Source organism: Thamnophis sirtalis, unplaced genomic scaffold, assembly GCF_051295495.1.
Source record: "Thamnophis sirtalis isolate CommonGarterSnake01/CBP01778 unplaced genomic scaffold, rThaSir2_p1.2 scaffold_2, whole genome shotgun sequence".
Taxonomy (NCBI): Eukaryota; Metazoa; Chordata; class Lepidosauria; order Squamata; family Natricidae; genus Thamnophis; species Thamnophis sirtalis.
The window spans coordinates 85,394,048-85,413,085 of NW_028261382.1; the positions used below are offsets into that span (position 1 = coordinate 85,394,048).

At 43.5% G+C, this 19,038-nt stretch overlaps 1 protein-coding gene across 2 annotated transcripts in view; it reads left to right on the plus strand.

Annotated features, from left to right (window-relative positions):
* ZMIZ2 (zinc finger MIZ-type containing 2) overlaps positions 1-19,038 on the plus strand; it is a 94,533-nt gene that overhangs the window by 41,218 nt on the left and 34,277 nt on the right. For both annotated transcript variants that reach the window (XM_087706253.1, XM_087706252.1), the window contains exons 2-4: positions 12,784-12,926; positions 14,201-14,315; positions 16,671-16,873. In XM_087706253.1, coding sequence (XP_087562379.1) covers positions 12,877-12,926; positions 14,201-14,315; positions 16,671-16,873 — 368 coding nt within the window. In that variant the 5' untranslated portion in view covers positions 12,784-12,876. The remainder of the gene's footprint in view (positions 1-12,783; positions 12,927-14,200; positions 14,316-16,670; positions 16,874-19,038) is intronic.

Sequence of the window (19,038 nt, forward strand, 5' to 3'; positions counted from 1 at the left end):
ATTTCTCAACCTTGGCAACTTGAAGAGTTTGGACTTCAACTCCCAGATTTGCTGTAGCTTTGATTGCCAAGGTTGAGAAACTGATCTAGGAAATCCATGTGTTCTCTCTCTCTCTCTCTCTCTCTCTCTCTCTCTCTCTCTCTCTCTCTCTCTCTCTCTCTCTCTCTCTCTCTCTCTCCTCCCTCCCTCCCTCCCTCCCTCCCTCCCTCCCTCCCTCCCTCCCTCCCCCTCTCCCTCTTTCCCTCTCCCTCTCCTCTTGGACTGTCTCTCATCTGGAATGTCAGTCAACTCCTGCCCATCTCATTCTTGCTTTGAATGTACCGGGTAGCTGTTGCTCCTGGGGGTGGGGGGCTCTCACTTCCTTTTGGATGTCGCTGTCTGGCTACCTGGCTCCCCGCAGCTGGAGCAGGCTGAGCGAGCAGGACGTGCTGTTCCACTGTCTGCCTGATGCTCAGGCTGGAAGGAAAAGGGGGGGTAGAGGTGGAAATGCTGTGACACTGGGTCACCCACAGCAGCGGAGAGCTTTGCATAGGAATCAGATTGCTGGAGGAGGGAGAAGAGACACAGAGAGATACACACACCCTACCCTTTACAGTTGTGCCAAAGATGAACCTGGTGCACATTGTATGTTTCTCTCTTTTTTCCTCTGCCTCTCTCCACAAAATAAAATTCTGTTCTTTAAAGTAACTGTGATTTGTAAATGAAGTTTCAAAGTCAAAATTGTGCTTCTTGGAATTTCCTCTCTTATTCCTCTGTTGTTGACCTAAGAGGCGACCAGTTGCCTCTGGCTACTGAGGCTTCCACTGGGCACCTCCTGAACCATCTGTTGGCCTTTCTAATCTGCTTGACTTTTCACTATTGATTTGCTCTTGAAAAAAAAGAAGCTGGCATACCACAGAGTCAAATGACAGCAGCCTCTGGAATTATCTTGATTTGCAAGAATGTTCCCCGAGCCCAGTAGGCATTCCTGGAAAAGAAAGATGACAAAGGATTGCAGCCCAGAGAGATGGGAAAAGGCATCTCTCCTGCGGGGGGAGAGAAAAGGATTTTAAAAGATTTATAGTGAGGCTCTTGGCAGACTAGGGGGTAGCAGGGGGCAATTAATCAGTTATTTTCTAGAGCAATTGGCATCTGCCAGATTTGTAAATAGGCAACCCTTGTGAGTTGTGACCATGATTCTGACATACAGATAGTCCTCGGCCCACGACCCACAATTGAGTCTAAAATGTGTTGCTAAGTGAGACATTTGTTGGGTTTTGCCCCATTTTATGACCTTGCCATAGTTGTTAAGACCTTGCCATAGTTGTTAAGTGAATCACAGTTGTTCAGTAACATAACTTCCCCATTGGCTTTGTCGGAATGTCATAAAATGTGATCATACGACCCTGCAACAGTATAGCCGTCATAAATATGAGTCAGTTGCCAAGCATCTAAATTTTGATTCCATGCTTGGGGGGGAGGAGGCTGAGGCAGCCACCGTAAATATGGAAAACGGTCATAAGTCACTTTTTCAGTGCCTTTATGACATTATCACTAAACAAACTGTTGTAAGTGGAGGACTACCTGTACTTTAAGAATTGTACTCCAACTCACAAGGTTGCTAAACTCTTGCAAGGAATCTTTGCCAGAGAGAAAAAGCAAACTTGTTCTGCAGCATCTTTTGATGGGTTTCTTGGGGAATAAGCTTCCATACATTTTAGCACCGCATTTGCAGATTTTCTCCAGAGAAGGCTGTGCTTATCCGCATTTCTTTGGATGAAATGGACCCTTACCTGGGACTGTCTTAGTTTGCTCTGTGATCCTGAGAGTCTCCCAAGTTTGCAGCAAAACACAAAATAACAGATAAAATGTATTCAGGGAACAAATTCAGCAGAAATATCTTGTTGCTATGGTTGAAGGCAGTTCAAAAGATCTTGAATGATTTATTGTGCGTCCTTTAGAAGTCATTTGCCAATCTCCTTTCCTTCCCACTTGAATAAAAATAAAGTCCTGCTCAAGAAATCCACCAGATTTTAAAATCCTAGATCTTAGTTAATGATACCAGAAGCATCCTGCAGTCTCACACTTCCAGAATGAAAAATGTTTGAGGGAGGATTAGAGTGTTTTTATAACACCCATAAGCGTGTGTGTTACACTACAATGCTGTTTATGAAATGACCATCCTTGTTCCCTAAACTGAAGTTCTTGTTTCTGCCTGCATAGGTTGTTTCCTGATAAAACCCTAGATTATTCCTCTCTAGAGAAACACCCAAATAAAGGGAAAACAAAGAACAAATAAAGCTTCATTTAATTAAATTAATGGGAGAGAGTGCCAGACTTTGAATACGGAGCTGCTGAGGGCTGTGTAATACTTTGGACTCAAGATATATTTGCCCCAATTAACTCCCTGTTGATTGTGTCCCTCCTCCTGTGGGAAGGGGGAGAGAGATCTAAGCAATTATTTATTGTGAAAAGCATTGTATTGTTTGAGTTAACATGAGATGGCATTTCATTTTGCATTAAGATTGGGAAGATCTACTCCTGTTACCCAAACAGAAGTAGCTCTGCCAAAACATGCAGGGTTAATGAAGTGTCTGCATTCATTGAGCAGAGGAAGACGCAAAAGGGTAAACTAAAGAAACACCAGCCCTGCAAGGTAGAAAAGACTAGGTAACTAAAGTCATGCGTGCTAATATTACTTTTATTTTGCAGTTATAGTCATAGAGACTTCCAAGTCTAAATATGTTTCCCCACTTCCTCCCTTTCTCTTGGTGAGAACTAGGGAGGGTTTTGCCTGGGACATTTATTCAGATTGCAAGTCTCTTCCAGACGCAGGTTCCTTTTTATCTGACTGTAGTCTCGGTTGCAACTCTTCCTCCTGTCCCTGAAAGTCATTCCTTCTGCCCATTACACGAACACAGGGCCTCCTAGCAAGTGCAGAGTGCCACTGTCTCTCTGTGAGATATAATTACTCATGACATGTTTGCAAACAGAATAAGTGAAGAATTAAGTCCCAAAAGGTTAGCTTTCTACTATAACCCAGAGTCAATGAGAATCAGGCAGCACATACTTTGATTAAATTATGATTGGTCATATAGTCAGCCAGATGTTTAGCCTGGATTTGGCATTTTTATCAGCCTATCAAGTCCTTCCCCAGGACCTGAGACAGATAGGTGTTGTTCTTTGATTGTGTTAAAATATTGTCACAAATTGAAAGCTGTTCCAATAAAGCTGCTGTTTGCAATTAGCAATAGCAATAGCAGTTAGACTTATATACCACTTCATAGGGCTTTCAGTCCTCTCTAAGCGGTTTACAGAGTCAGCATATCGCCCCCGACAGTCTGGGTCCTCATTTCACCCACCTTGGAAGGATGGAAGGCTGAGTCAACCTTGAGCCGGTGAGATTTGAACCACTGAACTGCAGATAGCAGTCAGTGGCCTGCAGTACTGCACTCTAACCACTGCGCCATCTCGGCTCTTACTAATTGGCTGATAAGAGATTTTGCCAACGCATATGGTACTCAAGTGGTGCTCTGGTTGTTTTGGGATTGCACCCAGGGAGCCTATGAATGTTGGTACTACCTTTCCTTTATTTTGCCAATTATTATTATTCATCCAGGAATGATATTAAGTTGGTGGCCTTCAGAAGGAAAGTCCCATTCCCACTCTCCACCTTGTGAGAGCAGAAGACTTAAAGGTCTCCATGCTTTGTACTGGTTTTCTGCCAGTCCCCACTGGCAAATGATAAGAAGACACTTTTTGATGATCCTTATTAAATTTTTTCAACCTTGTGGCAGATTAAATGGTGTTTTAATTACAATATACATTATCTGAAAAGTTGCAGGCAGTGCAAAGTAAACTAGAAAAATGAACTATTCTGTACTTCAGAACAAATTCAAGTGAACAAATGCTGCTAAGGGGAACAATAAGCCAGGAGCAGTTAGAGTGGTTTGCTATCCACGTAACAAAGTCCATGCCTCCAGTCTGCTTTTTGTCTTCCTTTGCCCACTGAGATGGATTCTTTGACTCATCTTCCACATTTGAAGATATTACAGGTAACCTTCAACTTACAAACCACAATTGGCCCATGGTTTCAGCTGCTAAGCTAAGTGGTTGTTAAATGAGTTATTTTATTACCTTTATTGCCACGGTTGTTAAGTGAATCACATGGTCATTAAGCAAATTTGGCTTCCCCCATTGACTTTGTTGGAAGCCAACTGCAAAGGTTACAAATTGTGATCACGTGAACTCAGGATGCTGTAACTTTCGTAGTTACATCCAGCTGCCAACACCAAAAGTTTGATTACAAGACCATGGGGAAATGCTGTGATGGACAGAAGTGTGAGGACCAGTTGTAAGTTACTTTTTTTTCAGTGCCACTGTAACTTTAGTCACTAAATGAATGATTGTAAATCAAGGACTACCTGTAGCTATTTGCACCTTTTATACCAGGTTTTCTAAATGAAAATCACTTCTCCACTTACAATCTTGCTAAAGGTTTGTAAGATTTGCAATTTGTTAAATGTTTAAATGCTACCAGTCTCAGATTTAGATAACACACTCAGCCAGTATTCCCCAACCTGGATGTCTAGAAAAAGGAACTCCCATAGTACCCAACCAGAATGGTCTTTGGGTTTAACACATCTGACGGAGATGTCCTTGAAGAACAAGTGATGGTAATTGTTGGGAAAACATGAACTTAACCCCGGAAAATAGGAAGGTGCAAGAAAGAAGCTCAAAATTGTCCCGGCTTGATTGATTCTCTTTGGTGTAAGATGGAGGGATATCAGGGATATCAGATTTGTAAGATTCTGTTGTTATAGATTTTATTAATAAATATCCTTCTTATATTTCTTATGGTGCCTATTTCCTGATCTGGCTTACTCCTAAAGATTGACAGAGTCCAAGAAAGATTCTAACTGAGCAGAATTGGCCTCTTGTTCATTTGTTCACTGTGTATACACAAGAGTGGGCTGTTTTACTCCAGATTATATTACAATTGCCTGATCTGAATTGAAAAAATCCGAAGAGCCTCTAGATAGCAGCAAATTGCAACTGTTTGCTGCCATCTAGTGGTCATCTGCATTTTTGCAAGCATTTGGCCTTTTTACCTTTATAAAAGTATTTCCTCTTGTTGCATCTCCTTGTGACTAAAGGAAAACAAGAGAAGTAATAGTGTAATAGAGATTTTGTTTTAAAGAGGGGAGGGATTGAATATGATGCTGTTTGAATACAAATCCGAAGTCCCTTCGTGTTTAGGTCAGCTTCCACCACTTAATTTAGGAGATAAACATGAAAAATATAACCTGTACCCACCTCAACCCTTGTTTGCTGTTTTTAGATGCCTTTCTTAGAACTAACTAAAAGGCTATAGAAATTCTTTGAATTTAGAAGAATATTTAGCGTACTCTATCAGATGTCGACTTTCCCATCAGTTTCTGTTTCTGCTTTTCATAAAATGTGAGTAACAAAGAGATTAATATTTTTTTTTCAAGTATGCATATCTTTTTAACCTGCATATCCTTTGGATAATGACCTGGTTGGTACTCCTTCAGGCCAGGAGTGGAGGGGGGGAGGAAGATTAATTTATTTAACAGCTGCTGGTGGGGGGGAGACAACTTATACTCCCCTGCTCTGCCCCCCCCCCATGCTTGCACAGCTAGCTAAGACTGCCAATTCATTTTGAAACCACTTGTGGGATGCATAGACTTGCTTTGTTCTGCAAAAGAAGCATTGTTTCTTTATCGTAATTGGAAGAGTTCTTAATTTTTTTGGGTGGTGTGTGTGTGTGAACTCAAAGTTTAGGTTTAATTTAAAAAGAGATGCTTCCCCCATTGATTTTGCTAGCTGGAAGGCCATGGGGAAGATCACAAATGGCGATCCCATGATCCTGGGAGGCAGCAACCTTTATAAATACTTGCTAAGTGTCTGAGTTTTGATCTCGTGTCCATGGAAATGGTGTGGTGGTTGTAAGCTCAAGGATGAGTGGTAAGTCACTTTTTTCAGTGCTATTATTGTAAGTTTTAACGGGCACTAAATGGATAGCTATAAGTCAAAGACTATCTGTAATGGAAGGCTGCAGTCTCAGTATTATTTTAGGAAGGGAAGAAAATAGCTCCCTCAAAAATAGGAAAAATGTATCTTGCCCAAATGTAGTATCCCACTGCTGTGGGGGGTCATAGACTTGCAATTAGATCAAACAAATAATTAGAATAGCCCCACTATTGCAGCCATCTTCTCCCAAAGGACAAGTGTGGTTATTACCTTTTCCAGAATGTCTGCAGATTTTAAGAGTGGCTTGTCTCATTTAATCATCATTAGGGTAAAGCTTGTCCCTCTCAAGGAGATAAACATGATCACCCATTAACGTTCAAAGTTAGTGGGGGGGGGGATTAAGGAAGAGGAGCTGGTTTTATTTAAAATCAAAATTGACATCTAGAGCCGAGGTGGCGCAGTGGTTAAATGCAGCACTGCAGGCTACTTCAGTTGACTGCAGTTCTGCAGTTCGGCTGTTCAAATCTCATCGGCTCAAGGTTGACTCAGCCTTCCGTCCTTCCAAGGTGGGTAAAATGAGGACCCGGATTGTTGGGGGGCTGACTCTGTAAACCGCTTAGAGAGGGCTGAAAGCCCTATGAAGCGGTATATAAGTCTAACTGCTATTGCTAACTTCACCAGGGGCAAAAGCATTACGCGTTTGGTGGGTGGAAGAGGTAGACTCAGAGAATATGTCAAACTTTTACATTCTGAAGTGTAGAGCTGCCACCCACTGTCCCCAATATGGCGTTTTTTGTGGGTTTATGGTAGTTGTGGTCTCACACCTCACACAGGCACCAAGGTGGCAAATCTGTACTGTATTATTATAACTGGGGAAATTATCAGAAATGACCAGTTTCTTCTCTCCTCGGCTGTTGTTTAAGTATTCATAGGCGGAGTCCTTTGTGTTCTCTGAATCTGATGGCTTGTTTGCAGATGTTTCACTATCCAACTAGGTAACATCATCGATGTCCACTGATGACCTTACCTAGTTGAGTAACAAAACAAATGTTTGCAAACAAACAGCCAAGCTCAAAGATAACCCAAGAACTCCACAATTCAACCCCGGGTTACATTTATTCTTTAGAGCAGTGGTTCCCAAACTTGGCAACTTTAAGACTTGTGGACTTCAACTCCCAGAGTTCTCCAGCCAGCAGAACTCTGCTGGCTGGAGAATTCTGGGAGTTGAAGTCCACAAGTCTTAAAGTTGCCAAGTTTTGGAACCACTGCTTTAGAGGTGTTTATACCTTCCCTTCCTCTCTTCCCCTCTTTTTCATTAACTGTTTATAGTGGGAAAGTATCTCTGTAGCTTCCTATGAAAACATTGGAAGGATCTCCCTGTAGACCCGGATGCTCCACTCATTTCACCCCTTTGTCCTAGACCCCTAATTGTCCCTGTTTCCCCCCCCCCCCCCCGCTCGTTGCCTCTGCTCTTGCTGTGTTCTCTGCCCTTCCCTTTCACACACCGCATGAGTGTTTCTGTATTCCCCTTCTTGGCACACCTTCCCACACTGCACTGCAAAAGCAGCAGCCTTTTCTTTTTTCTTCTTGAAATGCACAGAAGAGCAGTTAGAAGACTTTGTGGCCAGTTCCAGATGAGGCAATGGCTTTGTCTGAGGGAAATGGGGTTTTCAACTGGCAGTTGGAAGCTATCAGATTGTATGTTTTGGTTAGCTGAGAAATGAGCCCTTTTTTTTCCCCCTTCATCCTCCTCCCTTGCCCGTTTCCTCCCCACAAGCAAAACTTTCTTCCCAGCTGCTATCACATGTTTTATGGGGAAGGGTCACACCTTCCTCAGACTCTCTCCCCCCCCTTTCTGCAAGCATTGACCCTACGTTCGCAAAATCTCTAGCCTTGCTGGTGAGGGATTATGGAAACTGAAGGCCAGCATATCTGCAGGGCAATGTTTTTTTTGGGGGGGAAAAACACCACATGAGATTTAAGTCCCTTTTTTTTCACCCTACATATCTAAGTGAGAGGTTTTTTTCCTTTTCTGTCTGACACTCTTTTAGTAGCTAATTCATTTTGGGGTTAAGCATGGTTTCCTTCTGAAGAAGCTGTCCGTGTGTGTGTGTGTGTGTGTGTGTGTGTGTGTGTGTGTGTGTGTTTTCATTGTTCAGAGTCTCCTAGCAATATATAGAGCAGAGGATCTGTTACAGGAACAAGAGGAGAAGGATATCTTCAGTTGCAGCAAATCTTATTCTCTTAGGCTCAACGTGCTTTGGTTTAGGATGCAGCAAGATAAATAAATAACCGATAGCTTTCGAAATAGTTAATAAGAACAGTAAAAGATTACCGGTAATGGGAAGGAAAAAAAGCCAGAAAACTAAACTAATCCAGAAGGAAAATATGTCCTTGTTTAAATTGGGTGTCCCAGCTGATCAGAGGTATACAGGCAAAGGAGGATGGCCTGCTTTTCTCCGTCACCTAACACGGAAATCCTCCTTTTTGTTTCTTCTGCCCGTCCCTTGTTGAAAAGCATACTAGCAAGTAGTACTTTAGGGCAACGATGGCCCTTTTATGACCTGTGGACTTCAACTCCCAGAATTATTGAGTCAGCATGAACATGGATGGCTGCATTTTGCATTCTACTGAGCATATATTTTCCAAAATAATGTCCTTGAGATGTGTGAGCCTCATGGACATGAAGGACTGGGGGGAAATGGGCCACGTGGTATACTGGGGTTTCTTCTTCTTTTTCTGTGGGTCTTCCCCACCCAGCCATTATTCCCTGAAATGATTACTAAGAATTATGCAATAGGAAGAATTATAAGAAGACTGTTTTAAAGTCCAACCTTGGCAACTTTAAGACTTGTGGACTTCAATTCTCAGAATTCCAGAGCCACCATGGTTAGTTAAAGTCCCCAGATCACAAAGGGGCCACAATTGCCATGTCCTGCATTATGGCATGTTACCAAGGCTTCTGTGTGCCCTTATGGATGGTAACACTGATCTAGGAAACTGCAGTCATGTCAAGCAGGCATCTCCATCTTTGTAGCATCAGCACAGGATTGCAGTTCAGTGGATTAGCCACACTAAAGGGGAATATACAAATAATAGCACTATAGCAATAGCACTTAAGACTTATATACTGCTTCATAATGCTTTACAGCCCTCTCCACGCAGTTTACAACATCCCTTTATTGCCCCCAAAAATCTGAGCTCTCATTTTACCAACCTTGGAAGGATGGAAGGACGAGTCAACCTTGACCAGACAGGATCAATCCTCTGGCGGTTCAGCATAATTAGCTTGCAATACTGTATTCTAACCGCTGCGCTACCATGGCTCCTGTAATCCTGACCACAAATAGGGACCAGAATTTTCATTGCAAAGCAAGGCGGTTGCTAAGCGAATCATGCCTGATTTTATAAACTTTTTTTTGCCACAGTTGTTAAGTGAATCACTGCAACTGAGTGAATAATTGCACAGTCGTTAAATGAATCCAGCGTCCTCGTTGACTTTTACTGGTCAACTGAGATGGTCACAAATATCAATCACATGACCCCGGGATCCTGTAACCATCGTAAATACATGCCTGTTGCCAAATTTTGATCACATGACAGTCGGAATGCTGTGATGGTTGTAAGTCTGAGGACCAGCCATAAGTCACTTAGTGCTGTTGTAAATTCAAATGGTTGTTAAACCAACAGTCGTAATTTGAGGACCACTTGTACTTCTCGTCAAGCACCATGGTCCTTGTTCCACCAGGCACTCCGATGCTGTTAAAACTAATAGAAATACCTCTTCTATGTGGATTTATATTTTTCCCTAACCATCAACCTGTTAAAAGGCAGTCCAGAACACAACTGGCTGAAGTTTGTTCCAGATGTTCTTAAGAATTGTGTCCCCCCTGCCCCCCCACAATTGATCTTTGATTTACGCCCAATGGGACATCAGTGGGAGCTGATCAGTGTGTCAATGAGACTCACTCAGCCAAAAAAAAGTCCTACAGCCTTACTTTGCTCTAAAAGCAGTGAGAAATCTTTTCTGCAGGATGTGTTTCTATTCTGTTCTTTCTACCTCCTGCTTCACAACATCATAATCCCTCTTTTGGGGGGAGGCTGTTTTGGTTCCTTTCCTCTCAAGATGAAAAAGCCAGTAAAGAAAATGACTGAATAAAAAAAAAACCAAACTACTGTTGAGAATCAGTGTGCTCACACATAATGTGTGATCTTAGGGAGGCATGCTAAATATCCAAGTTCCATGTGTTTCCTCAATAACTCATCCATCAAAATTTGACTTCGATATAACTATCAGTTTGAGGTTATATCTCATGTTCTTGATTTTTGCTTAATATTGAAAACATTGCCCTCTGGAACCTGGTTCACACAGCTTAGTGGCATGGTGGTTAGAATGCATTATTGCAGGCTGATTCCGCTGACTTCCAGCAGTTCGATCCTGACTGGCTCAAGAGTGACTCAGCCTTCTATTCTTCCGAGGTCGGTAAAACGAGGACCCAGATTGTTGGGGGCAAAGATGCTGAGACTGTAAACTGCTTGGAGAGGCTGCAAAGCACTGTGAATCAGTATATAAGTCTAAGTGCTATTCTGCAAAGGATGAGTAATAGGAAGAATTGTGGGGGGCGTGGCGTGGCGTTTCTCTCCCTAAATTTTACTTTACTCTTGAAGAGCAGGTTGGGGGTGGGGAGGAGGGGCTGGAAACATAGGGTTTCCCATGGTTCCTCCCCAAAGCTAGGTGGAGTTAATTAGATCTGCCTGGGCATGTTTTCTGTACTATTCTTACTATGTCATTCCCACTATCTAGACAATCTGGGAGGCTGGCGTGGGGGGGAAACAGCAGAAGAAAGAGATGCCTGTTTCCTAGAGTCTGGTCAAGGAGATTGGGCTTATTCTAGATCAGTGTTTCTCAACCTTGGCCACTTGAAGATGTCTGGACTTCAACTCCCAGAATTCCCCAGCCAGCGAATGCTGGCTGGGGAATTCTGGGAGTTGAAGTCCGGACATCTTCAAGTGGCCAAGGTTGAGAAACACTGATCTAGATCATCCTCCTCCTCCTCCTCCTCCTCCTCCTCCTCCTCCTCCTCCTCCTCCTCCTCCTCCTCCTCCTCCTCCTCCTCCTCCACCGTCTCTTTCCCAGCAGTCTCTTCTCTCTTTCTTAACATATTAAACAACTCTTTGTTACCCATGTAAAGCTAAGGGTTCTTATTTCCCGTAAAACCCACTATTTTATTCTGACTTACCACCCCAATCCTGAACGTTGAGGCAGCTCTCTTTTCTGCAGCCATACAGACTTCGCTTTACAAGATGCTCTAACCTCATGGGGTGGTTTACAAACAGCTCGTTGTCTATACCCAAATGTCTAGGTTTGCATCTTAGCTTGCACACCCTAAGTCATAATCAGACCAAGTTTGACCCCCATGAGGGCTGGGCATGTTGTGTGAACTCAGCTGCTATTTTTTAATGATAGAATGGACAACTTGTGATCCTTTGGAGGTTTCTGCTCCCAGGTTCCCTCACCAGTGACCATGTTATCTAGCCAGCACTGTTGGAGATAACAGTTCAGCATCATCTATGTATGGAAAACAGGTTGCGAAATCTTGACTATCGAGTGGATAAAACTGCTTTTCGTGGTGTCCCTCCCGTGAATAGTGTCTTCTTCTGTTTGGCTCCGTGATCACAAGGAATGTGTTGGCACTTTCAGGTTCCAAGGGCCAGATAGATGATCAGGTAGAGTGAGGGATGTGCATTCTTGAGTGGGTCCGGAAGCTGTGGGCAACACAGAGTTAATCTGGTGTAACTAGGCCAGCTCGACAGCTTGCTCCTGCCAGGACCTTGTTTTGCCATATCTGGGCAGTACGCCAAGTTCCTTCTGGCCGCTGTATAAAGTTGACGTAGTCAGAGCCGAAAACCTATGCTAAACAAATGGGGCCACTTCCCCTCAGGAAAACTAGGGGGGGGGGGAGAGCCACAGACAAATCATTGTGGAAGAGAAGACACGAGAGGTGTGCATTTGGCTTCTTACCTGCACTGCCTAGAAATTAAACATGGCATCTTGGAAAGGGGCGGGGAGATGTTTTCTGCTTCAGAACAAAAGAGCTCAAAGTCGTTGGGTTGACTGGGTGCCAGCTCTGCCACCCACTCCTGGCCTTGACTCTGTTGGAGGAGAAGAGGGTATCTGAGGACACAAAGGGAACCAGGGAGGGAGGCCCTATCATCAAGGCCAAGAGAGCACATGTTTTGAGAGAGGAGCTCTGTATATTGGCATGTGTCTTGGGACAGTCAGCTCCACCCAGCCACTTTGGTTTGGAGAAGTTGCCACTTGAGGGATCAGTCATAAATTATAAGCAAGGGTGTTGACCTTGGTGGAGGTAAAGCTCAAGTATCTTCATTTGGGCACTTTGGCCTGGTCTCCACCTTCCTCAGTCCCACTTTCTTTGCAAGTGTGTTGAGAAGATAAAATGGATGGTGGTGGTGGTGGGAGAAATCTCACCCTCTGGACTATGACAAAAGGCATGGTTTGGCTACTTCATGCACCCAATTGCTCGGCTAGAACCCTGGGTAGATGTTGCCCATGGGTTCATCACAGTTTTTTCCCAACCCGCATAGCTTCCAGAAATATGGGTATGGGCACCTCAAGTCCCAGAATTTCCCACCAGCATGGGAATTGCAGAAGGCCACATCTCTGGAAGCTTTCCCAGGTTGGGAAATACTCTGCATAATTCTGGGACCCACAGTCCGACTTCGAATGAGAAACTTCCTGTGTTTCTGTGCAGCTGCTAACATCTTGTTTCCTGCCTGCTTCCCTCTAGTTTTTATCTGCTGCTGTGACATCTGAGAGGCAGTGACCGGTCTCCCTGCGTGGCCTTGGATCCTGCACCCAGCCCCTTCACCTCCCTGTAGCCAATGACCCACATGAACCCAATGAAACAATCGCTCCCACCCACCCCGCATGGGTGAGTATGATACAGCTTGCCTCCTCTGTCAGCTTTCTTCCCATGCCTCTTCTCATCTGGATCCTGTAGGTTTGCTGTTTGACAACTTTTGTAATGTGGGCTCAGGGCTCAGCATCCCGGCCTCTTTCCTTTCGTTAAGGCCTCCAGCCCTGAGGGTTGTAAAAAGGCTGGAAAATACAATGGGGCTCTTGGGTGGAATGCAGAGTTCCCCATCCCTGAGTGAGCAGCAATTCTTGTTTTCCATTCGAAGTAACCACCTAATAAAAGGAAAGGGGGCACATGCAGTCCTCAAATTGCAGCCGCAATTGGAACCAGAATTACTGTTGCTAAGCAGACGTGCCCAATTTTGCAGTTGTTAAGCGAATCACTGCAGCTGTTAAATCAGTCGTGCAATTGTTAAGCGAATCGAGCTCTCCCCCCCCCCCACTTTGACTTTGCTTGTTGGAAGTCAGCTGAGAAAGTAACCAGTGGTGATCATGTGACCCCAATGATCACATGACCACCCCCAGGATGCTGCAACTATCATAAATACACATTGGTTGCCAAGCACCTGAATTTTGGTCACATGACTGTGGGAGGCCTGCAGTGGCTGTAAGAGGACTGGTTGAAGTCATTGTAACTTCACACAGCGGCTAAACGAAGGGTTGTAAGTTGAGGACTACCTGTGCGGTGCACTTTCAATTGGCCTTTAAGGAGATGAGCAGTGTCATAGCGTAGGGATAAACCAGAATCCATTGCAGTTCTTTGAAATTTGGGGTGAGGGAATGGCTGGTTTAAGCTGCAGACTGGATACTTCAAGGTACTGAAAGAAGGGGACCATAAAATGGGCAGGCGGCAAAATAGGGCGTGGAGGGGTGCTGCTTACCTCCTAGGATCTGCCCCACCCTTACCTATGAATCCTAAGGTTCCTCTCCTCCACAGGGTTTAGCGGCTGCCCTGTAGTAAGCCTGTAAGTGCACAGAGCAAGAGTCAGCAGAGGTTCAGGAAGACACACATCCCCTCAAAACTGCCTGCAAATTCCTCTGCAATTTTGCTGTCTTCCTCCTGCCTGGAATTTGCTGAAAACGGAGGCTTCGTTTTATGATCACGACCCATAACTATGTAGCAATCCTATATATATATATTTTAATCTGCTCAGGAGGGTTTGCTTGCTGTTTCCTCAGATCCAGTTGCAAATTCCACCCGTTTCCCCCTGCGCCCCTTCTCTGAACACTTCCCCAGAGGTTCCTAATTGCTGACATGGCACATCATCCGTGTGTTGTTTTGTTCTCTAGTGATGGTTCATATGCCTACGAGTCAGTTCCTTGGCAACAGAATACCAATCAGCCTGCAGGATCTCTCTCGGTGGTAACCACTGTTTGGGGCGTCAGCAACACATCCCAAAGCCAGGTACCTTTGCAGTCTTCAAAAGGGGGTGGGTGGGAAGAGGACGGACGGTGGGTGAGTGGGTGGGGAGTGGATACCAGGCACCCAGTTCAACCCCCTGTCAAATTTTGCTGAAGTAAGAGCCTGGAGCAGATGTCCCTGGACCATTCTTTTCTACAGGGGGTAAATCAGATAATTGATTTTCACTTAAAATTATATTTGAGCTGCCCTTAAAATTCCCACTCTAAGCTTCATGCAACTCCGTGCAGCAATACATAGAAAAAAAAGTGAGTTTTCACAATCCAAATCTTCTTTCTTTCCAGTGGAGGGTTTTCTCCCCCCCATAAATACTCTTTTCCTCAAAAAGGCACCTTCAATCCTGCAGATAAAGAGGAGGGCAGTGAAAGGAACTTCCCCATCTCTGCTGAAAGGAAGACCGGGAATGAGTCGTCTACATAACAAAATTCCCAGTGGGCCCTTCTGCCAACCCTGTTCAGTTTGATCCATGAGGTTCCATGTTAGCAGAGAGAGCTGGTAGATAATCTACCAAGAATCACACAAGGGACTTTCCCTGCCAAGCCCCACCCCACCCCAATTCCAGATACAAAACAGATTTAAAAAAAAGGGAGAGAGAGAGAGAGAGAGAGAAAGTTTGCTTCCAGGTCTAGTACCAGTCTTTCCACATAAATATTTTATTTTTGTTTATCTAAAACTCATCTACTTGAGCTTGAGGTCTATCTTCTGGTACATTTCAGTCTTCAACTGTTTTGCAAGGAAAGAGGCCATACTATGCAAAGTGAAAGTTTCCAAAGGAAGTAGCTATGTTAATTTGTTACAGTAAAGGCAAACTGGCATTTAGCATTTTAGACTAATTAGTTTTCACAGTTTCATTTTGGTAAAGCCAGAAGCTCAATCCACAAAACAAACTGAAAACATTTGTGGCTTAGGAGGAGATAAAAAAAATTATTTGTTTATAAAAGCGAGCTTAAAGGCGAGCAAGCAATATGTAAAATGAACCATGTATAATTCCAGCTCTGTACCTTGCAAATTTTACAATTTAAACTAATAACACAATTCTAAGCATTCCCTCCACATTCAGTAGGTCTCCTTCACACTTAAAAGCAGTAAAAATTGCCACCGTGAATGTGCTTTCCTGGGAAATGAGTTTCTTCAAATTCATTTGGGACATGTGTCTGAACAGGCCTGAGTTGAATGTTGATTCAACATCGTTCATTAAATGTATATTCTACTTTTCCTCCAGAAGCATAAAGCTGCATTTTAGTAGCTCTTCCTTCCATTTTTCCCTACAACAAGGCTGTGAAGTAGGCTTCGTTGTGAGATAATGTCTGGGCTAAAATCCTGCAGTAAACTGAGAATGGACTTCATTGGGCTTAACCCAACTCCTTGATTTATATTACTCTGATTCTTTTTCTGACATCTGCTGGTGAGATATTAGACTGACCAGGAATTACCAAACATTCTCCACCAAAGTCTCATCTGATGAGGAAGAGATGTTGGACGTTTCACAAGCAACACAATTGCCTCTTTCAGCTTTGAGGCCTTGCAGGGAAGAAAAAGTCTTCACATGTTTGCTTTTGGGGGGGGGGCTGTTTAAATGGAATTGGATCTCAAAATTACCCGAGACTCATCTGATTTCAAATGAAAGGAATTCAGAGAAATAAGATTTGTAAAAGTCAGAGTAATGTAAATTAAGGTGTTGGGTTAAACCCAAAGAAGTTCTTCTGAAAAAAGTCAGGAAGCACAACCTTCCTGACAGTTTTCCTAGTTGTTTTCAGGGTTCCACTCTTTACTGATATTTAACTTAACAATAGAAGATATTTGTTATTTACTCCAGATTAAATAGCCTGAGCAATTCCAAAGTTTGAGGTTTGGTAGACACGTTGGCCGCAGGTATTTGGCTAGGATGGGCCATTCCTAATTTTTCTTTGTCCTATAATTTTATGTGGTTTTTTTAAAAGCTCAAAGAAGCTCCCTGTTTTCCCCTCCCCATTCCCCCATACACACCATACTTTTAGGCGTTGCAAGCCTGAATTTACTTAGCCTACAAAGAAATGAAAGAGAAATCCAGTTGACCTCTAGTGCTTCTTGCAGCAAGTTGCTGAGATTCTCTAAGCAAAAGAATTGTCAGTCCTCCTCATATATCTGGGTGTTGATAGATGCATTGTGCAGAGGAAACTGATGGGACTGGATGTAAACTCAGTTCTGATACAAAAGGAATTTCTGGACCTAGAAACCTGATTCTTTTAACTGTCTGGATTCGGATCTCCTATCTCATTCCTCTTCACATTTGCTGGACCACAAATAGATCCTTGCACTGATGATCTAGTTGAACTCTTTCGCCTCCCTTTACCTTTGCAGGTTTTTGGAAACCCCATGGGTCCTGGAGGAAACACGGCTGGCAATCCCATGATGCCCAGCGTGGCCAGCAGTGGCTCTGGCATGAACTCACCACAATTTATGGGACAGCAGCCTTTCCCTGAGGGTTCCACAGGCAAAGGTTACGTGCAACCTGGGATGTACAGTCGCAATTCGTACCCCGGAGGGCCAGGCTTCACCACAAGGTAGGTCACGGCTGGCAAATTGGACCAGCAGATATGGAACCTTTGACGGGAAGTTATTAACAAATTGTTAATTTGTTGAAACAATCACAGTGAGTAGAAGTCACACAACACATGATGCCCCTAGCTTACCTTGGATGAGTTACACAACATGATGTCCTGCTAGGATTTCATCTGGTTGATTGTTCTTGGAACTACTAGTGTGCAATCAACTAAACAAGTGATTGTGCACTGAAGAGAGATGGTTCATTGGTGGCGTTTTTCTCTTCCTGCGGTGCTTTTCATTGAGCTGTGGATTACCCATTTGTGTTTTATTTCTTTGTTTGGTGCTCACTTCAAAACTGATGGTCTTCTTGAAGGCAGTAAATTTGGTTATAATCTGAAAAGATAAATGTTCCTAGCAAACAAACTGAAAAGAGGCTTCTCAGGAGGTCCTCTGTGCACATCTACAAGGGAGAGAGATCTTCCCCTTGTAGGAAAGTTTCTCATATCTCATCCTCTCTCCTGCATGGAGACTTTAGCTCCAATCAGCATTTTTCAACACCAGCAGTTTAGTTAAATCAGGGAGCAGTGCTATGCCTGTCTAGGAATTAATCCTCCTCAACAGCTTATTTTTGAACAAAATCATATAGCACTACATTGTTGATTAAACATTCACCCATTCAATGATTGTCATATCTGGGGCTCGGAAGGAACTTCTCCCTGCTTCTCTCACTCATATCTGGCAAAAGACGGCCTTCTTAAAGAGTTCACCTCATTGGAGCCACACACTCCTTATTTGAGTTTTCTCGTTTTACATTTCTAAGCTGCTGTGCCTCAACGAAGCCAGAGAATGAAATTCCCAATTGCTTTTCAGAATTTAATATTCTCTATTACACATGCTCAATAATTGCCCAACCTTGTCTATAAAAGCTGTCTAAAGATGCTAAAGATAGAAGTCTTGTGGTGTTCCAGCCTTCATAATTTGACAAACGTACCTGTGGTGCAGCCTTCAAAAATTACTTTTGATGCACCCTGGTTACATCATAGACTTGGCTCAAAGACTCCTGGAGGACATGCCATTCCATGCAGTTCCATGTACAGTGGAACTTGGTATTCATTGTTAATTGGTTCCGGGAGGCATGTTGACTACTAAAAATGATGAGGGCCAAAAAAAAAAAAAAACCATGCAACTAATATGTGACCCCTTGTTTTGGCTGGAAAGAATAGTGAGTCATGAGGTAGCCGACAATGACAGCTTCCAGCTTGTGCATCAAGAACCAAACAAACAAGTATTGGGACAATTTTTTTGCACCAAAATGCATCAAGTACCAAATCCGACAACTTTTAGAAGAGTTGAGTAATGAGGTGCCCCTATATTTGTTTTCCTCTGGCTGGTTTGGTGTGGTTTCTGACCGACCATGAATTCACAGAGCTTAGGGGCAGAGCATAGGGGAGTACTAGGGTTAAGCAAATAGAGGCTCCTTTGCAGGAGTTGCAGGAATATTTCCTGCGATTTGTAAACCAGAGTTTGTGTGGCTAAGCAAACCATGGGTTAGTGGGAACCCATTCTGAGAATCTACCCAGCTACTCACCTCTGTCTATTCTTTCTTTCTTTCTTTCTTTCTTTCTTTCTTTCTTTCTTTCTTTCTTTCTTTCTTTCTTTCTTTCTTTTTTCCCTGGAATCCTAAAAGAGTTATAACATTCCTTCTTTAATGATTCCATATAATTAGTGAATCAACCCCATGTGCAGTGAGAGGAGGAGAGTCACCAGAGAGATAGGAAGAGATGAGCTTGTTAGTGATTGCACCCAGAGTCAGCCCCTTTCTGCTATGCCTATTGCCAAGTCAGTGGGCAAAGGGCGTGTAGGTGTGATTTACTTATTTATTTATTTATTTATTTATTTATTTAGTTAGTTAGTTAGTTAGTTAGTTAGTTTATTTGTATGCTGCCCTTCTCTGGGAGGGACTCAGGGCAGCGAACAACTCAGAGGGGGAAAAGGGAACATAAAACACAATACACATGGTTAAAATGAACAAGAATCATACAGCCATACAGGTCGAGAGGGGAGGGGAACTCATCAACCCCAGGACTGCCGGCACAGCCAGGTTTTGACGGCTTTCCGGAAGGCCTGGAGAGACGGGGAGTTCATTCCAAAGGGCCGGAGCTGCCACAGAGAAGGCCTTCCC